At 41.9% G+C, this 11,536-nt stretch overlaps 2 protein-coding genes across 2 annotated transcripts in view; both read left to right on the forward strand.

Moving 5' to 3' along the window:
- The first annotated feature begins 1,137 nt into the window (after window positions 1-1,137).
- Window positions 1,138-4,223, forward strand: LOC105681244. The gene is made up of 4 exons (XM_033322939.1): window positions 1,138-1,268; window positions 1,549-1,629; window positions 1,792-3,684; window positions 3,841-4,223. The coding sequence occupies exons 1-4, from the start codon at window positions 1,190-1,192 to the stop codon at window positions 4,179-4,181; spliced, it is 2,394 nt and encodes a 797-aa protein (XP_033178830.1). The 5' UTR covers window positions 1,138-1,189; the 3' UTR covers window positions 4,182-4,223.
- A 2,471-nt stretch (window positions 4,224-6,694) lies between these two features.
- The window catches only part of LOC100750181, a 187,313-nt gene continuing 182,471 nt past the window's right edge, over window positions 6,695-11,536 (forward strand). The window contains exon 1 of the mRNA XM_033322988.1: window positions 6,695-7,072. The gene's annotated coding sequence lies outside the window, so the exon portion shown is untranslated. The remainder of the gene's footprint in view (window positions 7,073-11,536) is intronic.

Below are 11,536 nucleotides of genomic sequence, written 5' to 3' on the forward strand. Positions count from 1 at the left end.
GGTTTTTTCATTTTTCCCCGTCTTAAGTCGAGGAATGGTAGTAACGAAGAGATTATAGCGTTAAAAAATGTTACAAATGTCGCGAAACTGCAAATTCTCTGGAGAAATAAAGCGAGAGTCTACGATTGTTAAAAGGGACATTTTGCCCTTGCACGAACGTCCCTGTGCGAGGCAACATTGGGGTCAAAAATTGGGACAATCTGCGAGCAACGAACCTAACGCGTAGCATGCGAGTTTAGTGGTTTTGGATCAATAGGGAAGGCAATCGAAAAGAGAAAGAGAAGTGTCCATTATGGCATTAAGCGTGCGAGAGGGTCTTTGGTCTCATGGGGAAGAAAGTTTTGGCAATGATTAACCAGACTCCGAGCTGCGGCTTCGATGAGTCGATGGAACTCGCCAGGGTTGATTTACCCGGAATAATTATGTCTCGTTGCCAACTTTCTGCGGCAAAAGTTACGGCTAGAACTACTTAGAACTTGGCTAAGATTTCTTCTTTACCTTTCGTGCAATGGTTACCCGATACTACTTGCTGTTCATGAAATTTAGTTTATTCATTAGGCGACTCGTCGATTTCTATAGGAGTTTCGTTCTGAGTAGAAAGTTTAATCTCGTTATTTGTAATTGTGGAAAAAATAGACAGACTATCAGGGAGCTTGTATCTCATCTAAGCTTTTTACAAATTTCTAACTATATACCTTTAGTGGTTTCCTGATAGGATTACAACGTTCTGTTTTCATAGGAATATCGCACACAATGCACAATACAACGTAACAAAATAAAATAGTAAAATACATCTTAAATAAATAAATATATATAGAAGTTTCTAACTGTTAAAGCACATTAAATGTTAATTATGTTCAGTAACTGTTTTTAAATATTTAGGAGAAGATTCTGCAATCAGATAATCTTTGTACGAGATTCAAGGCATCTCATCGAATGAAACTATGGAAATCGTTGCAATATCGTTCACGCTCTCATTTGTTAATCGAAGTTAGCGAAAAGCAAAGAAGCGAAATCGGAAAAGCAGACAGTCTAGCGAACCTATCAATAAGCCACGGTAAAAACCAATCAAGAACAGAGATTTCTGGAAATTCCGAGAAGTTTCGGAAGTTCAATAACATTCGGCTTATCCACAAAATTCATCCAGTAACCGTAAACGCGTAAACTTTTGCTGACTTTAGGAAGCATCATGCTGCGAGGACATCTCAGCTCTATCGAACTGTTTCGAGGGTTCTTCATCCCCCTTTTCAAAAGAAATCTAACCGTAGGCAAGTCATCTTGAATATAATTATATTTATATTCGTTATATGTTACATTGTATTCTATCGTACACTGACAATAGTCTTAATTTTCGTGTTGATGTGTAGTTAACCTGTTAACCGTGCCGTTTCTTTGTCGGTAATCGACGAAAATTTAGAAACGAATTGACAGAATCAATAAAATTTAGAACGTTAGATTTATACCATAAAATAATTCGTACGATTGTGTCTGATATAATAGCGCAATTTTGAACATTTTCTGAAGCTAAAATAAACTTTATACGTGCAGTATCGATCAAATATGCTGAAGAGAAAGATGCAAGAAAAGCAGATGGAATGTTCTCTTGGCTAAAGGACTTCCTCAAACCAGGTAACAGATTAAGTTTCCTATCAATTAAACCTCAACGTATCGCTCTAACATTACCCTACGGTCAAATTAAATTACTTGTCGGATATCCTCAAATTCACGTGTCCTAACGACGTATGCTTGAATCGATAGTTGCGATCTCAGCGCTAATGTAACGCTTTGTAGACTATAGGATCGACGAAATAGGATCATTGCCCGAGTATTTGAGGGTTAAACAAACGGTAATTAATTTCAAACTCGAGGATGCGGACGATCAAGAGGTCAATGCTATCGAAGAATCGTATAAAAATTCAGAGCTTCGCGAGAATTCTTCGACAGAGGACGTTGGATATCAAACGGATATCGAGGAGAATAATACGACCACGGATTCAAAACCCGATAGAGAAACGCTTAAAGACGAAGATTCTGATTCTATATCGACAAGGATGTTAATGGAAAACAGTGTTACCGATGACGCAAATCTAAAACGGGAACGTCAATCGCCACTTGCGCGTCACGATCTTCTAACTCTGACCGATCTCCTGAATCGCCCAGTCCGGACGATCGTAAGCTGCGCTCCCAGGAGCACGAAGCCACCAATTAGAGAGCCTAACATGCCTGAGAAACGGGACAAAAAGGACGAGAAGAAGGATAAGAAAAAGAAGAAGCCAGTGATACGTATGGAGGGTGGGGTTTCGGGAAACTGTGGCAACGAAGCCACCCCGGATGCTACGTGTAATCTGCACGATAACATGGACGTGAACTTTCAATGGGGTACCAGTCTCGCCGAGGAGGTGGACACGAGTAGACAGTTGGAATCGAAACAAAACTTGAACAACCGTTTGCATCAAATGGTGAACGTGAATTCGTTCGTTGGAGACTCGAATTACTCGAGTGATCAAGTTTCTTCCACCTACGACGTGAACGCCATCCACACAATGAGAAACTTGCAGCTGACGATGAACTCTGCGAAAGATACTGATAAGAAGAATGAAGCAGCTGTCGAATTATCTAGCGGAAAGTCGGATAAATCTTCAGGAACGAACGTTTCGAATGAATTACCTAAAGAAGCGGGCATAGAGTCCGTGAAGAAGATACTGAAAATGTCGCCGATCGTGATGAAGGAAACTAACGTCGACGAGGATTACAACATTCCTAGTAACGCGAACTTCGACGTGGAGATCAACGCGTGGAAGGATCTCGTTCTAAAATCCAAAGTGCCTCTGGACCCTTCTAGAGAGGACTTTATCGATCCAGAAAATCCCAGACGTACAGAAACGCTGTCGATCAGACCGGAGCCTCCTGAGCCGAAACTGGATGTGCAAGCAATACCAACTACCAGCGACGAGACCACAGCAGAGGAAGAAGATCCGGAGTACGCCAAAGAAACGAAACCTAATATGAACGCAAAAAAAGTCAGCAGCCCCACCGACGTTCAGAAACTGGATATCAAGAAATTACATACCGAGACATTTTGTTTCTCGAAAAGATACAATAACGGTGGTATTAACGGAAAATTAAAATTCCACAGACCCTTGAGTGTTCTAGATTCGTTGGATAACGATGTGAACTTAGGGACTTTGAATTTTTCAACGAATACCGAGGGTGGTTGGGGAAATTTCGAGCAAAGGGTTTCGGAAGAATCGAGAAGAGTTAATCGCGAACAGACGGAAGGTGGTGAACAGAGTAACGTCATGAAGAGTCAAAGCACAGAGGAAAATGTCACAAACGTGGAAAATACATCGTGGAACGAGAACAATACGGCTCAGGAACAACAACAAGAAAGAGGGAATTTTGAGCCGCAGGAACAGTCAGACCCAGGCACGAATTTTACGAACGATTTAAATACAATGGGCGAAAAAGAAATCGACGTTTCTTTCAGTCGATCGCAAGCAGAGAATCAAGTTGCGCGTGAAAATTCAGTGTTCACGTCTCCTCGGAGGGATTCGAGGAAATATGAGACCGATGAATACATAAATGCACAGGCAGATAATTATCAGTCCAACTTAGACTACTCCAATTCCTACGGAGACGACTATTATCCTGGCTACGAGTCCATGTCGTTGGAACCGGCAACAGGTAATGCAATCTTTTTTCATATTTTTCCGACATTAATTTAGTTCTTCGAATATTACGTGCTACTTAAATCTCAACTTCTGCCTTTGATTTTTTTTTTGTTAATTATTTTAAAATAATGAAATAAATTAATTTCTCATTCGCAAATATTTCTTTCAGAAAGGCAATCTTCCGGACGCAACGAAGAGTCCGCAAGAGACGAACAACAACAAACGGATGACAATAAAGAATTGTTCGTTAAGAGCTCGGGACAAATGGAGAACACAAGCCAATATGTTACGGACAACAATTATATAAAGGTACCCGGTGATCCCTACCCATACAGTCGAGAGCACTTCAATAAATGGCGTATGTGCGAGCAACTTCATATCGGTCCCCAAAAAACCACGGAAACCGAAGAGATTTTGAACACACCGATTAACTCAAACACTGGCACACGAATCGACACTCAGCAACCTGTTCGAAAATTGTCGCAGGATTCTCGCGTTCGAGGGAAATGATATAAAAATGTTCATAGCTAATCCTCGAAAACGTGGAACAAACAGCATAAGAATATTTGGACTTCGTGAATTCAGGCGTTAATTGATATTGTGAATTAAACTTCTTCGTGTCCGAGATGTTTGTAATATTTGGTAAATATTTTATCACGACTATAATATAAACTATGAGAAAACTGATGTTCAATATTGTCCATAACATACTGGAATAAGAATAAACGTTGATAAAACAAAAGTTGATGCAAATAATCTGTTCGCCAATGTCTCCTTTATTCAAATTTCGATTTGATATCAGTGATTCATCGTCGATATCTGGATCCTAGACTCATCCGAGGACAAAATCACACAAATATTTAGGACAGTTAATATTTAATTGGCCACGATATATCATAAAATTAGAAAAGAAGCCTTATGACCAACTGTCCACGACCAAAATAAAACGTTCATCGATAGAACAGCGATGCATCTCGAAGATATTACCGACAGACTCGTCACGAAGAACCATCGCCACTTCCTGGTGAGTGTTACCAGCGGATCGAAGCTTCGCTCCATGATAGCGAGTCTTCTTTTGTTCCTGTTCGCGATCACGAAGCTCGAGAAAGCGGTCTTACGAGTAATAAAGTTGTGATACAAAGTGAACGGACAGCAGAGCCGATACCTTGGTAGATCGTGATAATTAGCCGCGTAGTGATACACGGATCGGTTAATACCTGAGTAATACTGTGTCCAGGTCGATGTAACCGATCATTACGCGATTTCTTGCGGCAACCTACGCCTAGCGTAAATGATCCTCGACCGGGCCCGGTCGTAATTAGCCGGACGATCGCGGTATTTGCGATGCATTAGCGCTGAGCATCTTGTGATCGGGTCTAACAAACGCTACCGATCAACGATTAATAACGCGGTCTATGGAGCTCGTTGATAAATAAGAATTCCGAGGAACAAAGTTTCCAACTATATAGTCGAGGGATAAATTCGAGTTTTTAAGGGATTTCATTTTTGTGAAACGACTAGCTCGTAGAGATGGGATCACGAAAGAACTGGATAAATAATAATCGTTAAGAGTTTCGTTTTATTGTTGCTGCAAAGAAAATGGCAATTTTCTGGGGTGGTTATATAGTTCTGTAAACAATTACTTTGTAAAACGGTGATTGGTTAAATATACGTAATAAACTAAATCCACAAATAGTGAAATTACAGGATTTTGTGCATTACGAAGAATATTTATACTCGTTGATTGTAGTTCATACCTTCCGAAGCTTCTGAATATTATTCCAGGTGGATTTGTTTTCAAGAATATCGTTCTATAATATTTTACCGACTTCTCGGCTATCTTAAAGTCGAAAATTACACCTCTATCGTTATCATCTGTGTAATCAGTGATCATCAACTTTACGCACACGGTAAACGGTTAACCGGTGATTTTACACTCGAAAGCCTTAGATAATAACAACTCTAAAACTCGATTCAAAAGACTAGGCGACCGTATTTAAAATACACGCTTGAATCGATTAAAACGATTATACTCAAAATTGCAACAGATTATTACAAATGTTTATTTCCTTTCCTATAAAAGAAGTCATCTGTTTCGAACAGAACCTACAAAATCAAACAATCCACCCAGTGAGAATCCACCGAATCCATTAGACTCGGTAGTTCTATCGAATCCAACGACTCCTTCTAACGATGGATCCTCTTTGGTTGAAGTTGAATCTGGCGAGGCGGACATTGATGCCAATGGAGAGGAAATTGCGAAAAAACGTGGTAAACAGAGCAAAGAATCGGCGCACGTTCATACCATTCAACCGGATGTTAATATTCCGCTTGGGCCTTGCGTTCCTAACAGTTACGAAAAAAAACGTATGTGTATTTCTATATCCGATTTGAGATCGGAAAAATGGAATATATAGAACAATTTAAAAATATTTTATTCTGGTTATGCACAGACGTCAGCAAGTTGGTCCAAAGTCCTAAAGTCGAGACTTTAAAAAAGAGTGAGAGTCCGGTCGAAGAGACAGATGTTCGCACACAGAGAAACAAAGGACTATTATGTATGTAGGAATAAAGATAAATACTTGTAAAAAATATCTAACTATCATTGTTCGTTGCCTGCTCCAGCGTTGAAAAAAGAAGATATTCAAAAAATATACGAGCAGAAAAATTATGCTTACCTCCGACCTGAGGAAATGAAACACTTGCGAGTAGCTCCAAAACCAAAATCTCAAGACACGGATTCAGACACGTCCACAGATTCATCTGAATAAAGATATCGAACAATAATATAAATCGCATTGTGTCCCGTGTCTCGTGCATTATAATATCTCATAAATTTGTAAAACATTTAAAGGAACGCTACTAAAAGATTTATTAAACGGTAAATACCTTAAAGTACTCGAACGGTTCCCAAAAGTTATGGATCTAAGTTGGTATCATTGTTACTATTACACCGCAACTGTCGCATAAGTTGGTAACGCTGTTCCCGCGATTTCAACCACCAAATTCAGTTCATTTTTAAACCAAGTGCAACGCGGTTACGCCAAACTGGTATCGTATCTTTTTCGGTGACGACGTTCATTAACGCATCATGAACGAAAATACGTAAACACACGTGACCTTCCATTATCTTTAGAATAAATCGTTTAGTTCGCGACGCGTCTCGTATCGACAAAAACTCGCAAGACTCGTTAATCGGCCCTCGTCACTGTCCCTTCTTTACAAATCAAACCTAACCTACCGGTGTTCCGAACAAGGAACGCGGAATATCGAGTGTTTTCGTGGAACGCGTAAATACAGTGAAACAACCGAAGCGACCAGCAACCTACTATTCTCGAAAACTTTGTTCAAGTTCGGTGCATGGATAAACTCCACTTCTCGATCGTTCCCAGCCCATCTAGGTGAGTCTCCCGTTTCCTAAAATTACATATCGTTCGTTCCCGTGGCCGATTAAAAGCAATAAGGGATTCTGGGACCATATCGACGAAATTGGCACACATGGTGTGGTTAGCTCCGCTTAAATGCCTTCTCGATTCGAGAATCGACTAAAACGGCCATCGTATCGAACGTTAATCCAGTCCCGACACACCTGTCGAGAATTGAGCCAAGCGGGGATGAGAGAGGTAAGTAGAAAACCATGATAAGGTTGAGAACGATAGGCTAGATCGTTCGAGATCGGACGCTGTGTAGTTACGTATAGCTTGATCGAGCAAAAATAATGTTTCTAAGATGGAGTAAGGTTAAAAAATGGCGCTAGATTTCTTTTGCTATATAGTTGATTCAATCGCAGTGTCGCCAATCATACCGCTATAATACCGAGGCGAAATCAATTTCTGATGACAGATCATATATGCGTACTAACAGCAGCATTTCCTTTATTACGACAAATTACGCAAAGCCACGAACTTTGTACTTCGTTTCGATCTATATTTTACATTGGGATTTGCTAGATTAGACGATTAGTTGTAATTTTCACCATACCCTTTAAGTTATCTAGCCAGAAAATCACTCCGTATATCTTAAACTATGAATAGGCTAATTGTACAATAATGTGAGACTTCTGTGGTCGTAGCCAAGTGTAAATAAGTGAAAAAAGTAAAGAGAAGCTCTTTAGGCAAAAATATAATACTTATGTACGGTCGTAAAATAAAAGGAGGGGGGAAAGTACCAACCTAACCCCAACATTCTTTCTATCTATCTATCTGCTTGGATATGCTGGAAATTCCACATTTGCTCGGTAAAGCAGTAGGTCGAGTCAAAGAAGCGAATTGGTCGACGTGTTCGTGCGAACTATCGACCCGCAGCGCAAGATGCGTGCCTACCGGTCACGAACGCATCCGCCCGCTTCTGCCTGGAGGCTGTTATTTCGCCGCCGGGAACGCAGCCATCTCCGAATCGTCTCGGAGCCTATCTAATCATTCAAATCGCGGTAACCCGCCTAATCGCGGTATACGCAACCGCCGCTGCCCATCGGTCTTCCTCTTTGGTTCCAGACCTCGACTTCCACGCCAATAACGCAATAACGCGGCGAGGAATAATGCTAGATTGCCGAGCTGATTGCTCTCTTCTCTCGTGCCGGGGGAACTCGTGCCGCGTAACTCGTTCGCCGTGGATACACGTATAGGTTAAAATGGCAGCTGCGTCGTCGAGAGCGTTTCTGTTCTGGCTGAATTTTTAGCTTTCACTTCCGGTGGAGATGATAGCGTCTCGATGGAAGGTGGACATGAAATTTTTGTTTAGCGGAGCGTATGGTTTATTACAAGCAATAATAGACAACGACTTTCACAGAAATCGATATAAAACACGTGTGTAATATTTTGCATTACAGAAATATAAATATTATTAAATAATCAGATAAATAATATCGGTAAATAATAATCAGAATCTATTTAACATGTCATTTTCCATATAAATTCTCACAAACGTCAACTTCAAGCAAGACTATTCTCAAGATCGGCTCCATCAATCTTCCTTCCAAAGACCGAAATCCTATGCTATCACGAAGAAAATAAAGCACATCAAATCGGTGGGCTCGTTTCTCAAGTGACTTACAAGTTTGGTCGGGTGCAGAAATCGGCTAGAACCGGACCAGTCTGCAGGAGGAAGCGTGCGTAACGTGTCGGAAATTGCCATGGCGCTGGATGTTGTGACGCGTATATACTGTACACGTTCCCCGGGCGGTGGCATGATTACGTGGAAATCAGAAGCGGCGACGTTATCGTTCCGTGATTCGCTCGTCAGGACGCCTCTCGATATACTTTGCTTCTTTATTCGCGCGGTTAACGGCTCCGGGGTAACGAGTTTCGCACGATCGACCGGCGATGATTTCTGCTCGGGGAGGAATCGACGCGGCGCCGCGCCGCGCCGTACCGCGGCAATCAGTCGACGCGAGTCGTTCTCGTCGATTTTTCCAACTAGTCGAACTTTTCATCTCCGCGGGGAGACCGTGCCTGTGCAATCGAACGGAATCGAAGGTACCGTTCGATCCAATTTTTAGGACAATTCGTTGCGCACGCTACGAAGCAGAGAGGGAGAAGATAATTGGACGAGGAGATACGCGGTTAAGTAACTACGACGCATGGTAGATTAAGGTTGGGACGTAGATTTGTTACCAGCAGGAATTTCCCTGCTGCGATGTCTATTATTTGAAGCTGTTGGGAAATACATAGCGTTTCGGAGCGATTGAGGCTAATGAATCTAGTAAAATTGAGACGTAAGAAGCGAATTACCGTGCGATAAGATTTACTAACTTGTCTAATTTGCCTGATGTGCCGAAGTTTTTAATTGGAATGTTTATGGACAGATGTAACGAGGCTACATAATGGGCTTCACCTGTGTCTCTTTTTTCTCTGTATCAATCAACCGATATCTCGATTGATTAAGTTAGTTTCTGGAATTGTGAAATAATACAAGACGTATTAATTGCAAATTTTCATTTTTAATAGAAAATCGAGCTTCGTTTCTATGTATTTGCAAAGTACTCGGATTATCCGAATTAATTTCGAAGACAAGTGCTTGAAGAGTTGAAAAATGTCTTCAATAAGACACTTTGAAGTTCTACAATATCGAATCTCGAAATTGTAGGATTCGTTCAAACCTGGTTGCAATATACTTTATGCCATCTCAAACAACAGTTACCGGACACGGTCCAGGGGATTGGCATTGGTAGCAGACGTGGTTTTATTTACGACTAGAACCGCTGACTGCTCCGGGTTCGCTCCTCCTTGACCCTCTCTTCTTGTGGTTCGCGCGGGGGTTAGGACGATCCTATCTCTACGGACGTGGCCGCGAATCATTCCCTCGCGGACTGGCTGCACTATAAAAGATCGTCCTATGGTTGTATATTACTCACGCCACCGTGTTTTCACTTGGCACGGCGATCGGCGCCGATATCATAACTCCTTGTCGTACCGTCGTTCATCCAGCAAATCCGCCCGACGACCAGGCCTCCGCCTCGCAGCGATAGCAATCCCGATACCACCGGCAGCCCTGCAACGCGAGGACGAATATCGCGATTAGATTAAATTTTCATCGTGCTTCAACCTCGCACGCCTTTCCTCGGTTAAATATTTAAATTCGGGCATACGTATGCTTGGATATCTGAGAGACGCTGATACAAATCGGAGCAATCTTATAGTTTTTCGACGATTTGGGATAATGGTATTAGATCTTTAAATTCAATCTATAATATAATCGAAGATTTGCAGTCTGTGTCATTTCGATCGATATAACGAAGAAACTTTCGATTTTTAAGAGACACATGTTGGATATGAGTGAAAGAAACGCGATAGTATTTTTCGAGTTTCTCTTTCACATTTTTCTTCAAATTCGCGTGAGGTTAGAATTGTTCGACTGCTTTTTGTGCGTAGAAAATATAGACAGCCCGATAGACTCGTCTTTCTCATAGCTCGGCATCCAACTTGAACAGCGAGTACATGCCTAGCCGATAATCCATGACGATGCGATTATTCCCGGCGAGACACCGAAATAGATGGTTTACAGCCTCCCTTAAATACGTCAACGTTTACACGCGAATTCCCGAAAGTAAATCGACGAAGAATGTTTTCGCAACGACGCAGGTGGTCACGAGGCGAAGCCAACTCAAACGCCGAAGGCGACCTACCGAAATCGCCTGGTTATTATTAATAACGCGAAACCGGCTTTATTTGCGATGTCTCAGTCTTCTACACGCATCTTTATCAAAAAGTCAAAATATTGACTTATTAACGTACAAGACGCATTCTAAATTATTAATACGTACGACGTTCGAGATGCGATCGTGTCATGGAGTTAATCGTCCCTGTGATTTGTAAATATTTGGTTAAGTGAAACGGAGCGATAGATTCTTCGTGTTTCTCGTTCCACGCGAGCCTTTGATTTTGGAACGCGTATGAAACTTCTCGTATAGTTGTTATAGTCTCGTATAGTTCTCGTATAATTTCGTGCTAGCTGTGTTCAATTCGTCGAACGAGTTTCCGATCTGTGACAAGTCTCACGATTTCGTTCTTCAACTTTCTTCAAATGAGTCAAGAGGCAAACTATCCGTAAAATAAAAACCATCTTGGCGAGTGATCTCGAGGACCGGGTACGACACGTCTCAGAGCAAACGGGTGCAAGTCACCCCGCGATCATTCGGCGCAGCGTTCCAGCGGCGCGGTGCTCGTAGTGACATCACAAAAAATCACGGTGCCGCTTTCTGGCCGGATATCTTTCAATTACCCGTTAATATGATAGGCGGCGGGCTATGTTGCAAGTCACCGGCACGTCGTTGCCCGCAGCACGCAGCCGGGCCGCCGTGTGATTAATCGACGTCAACCACAGGCTTCGGCGCGCAAACCTCCGCGGGGAGAATCGTCCGACGCGTT

The sequence above is a fragment of the Bombus impatiens genome, unplaced genomic scaffold, assembly GCF_000188095.3.
Source record: "Bombus impatiens unplaced genomic scaffold, BIMP_2.2 scf_0037, whole genome shotgun sequence".
In the NCBI taxonomy this organism is placed as follows: domain Eukaryota; kingdom Metazoa; phylum Arthropoda; class Insecta; order Hymenoptera; family Apidae; genus Bombus; species Bombus impatiens.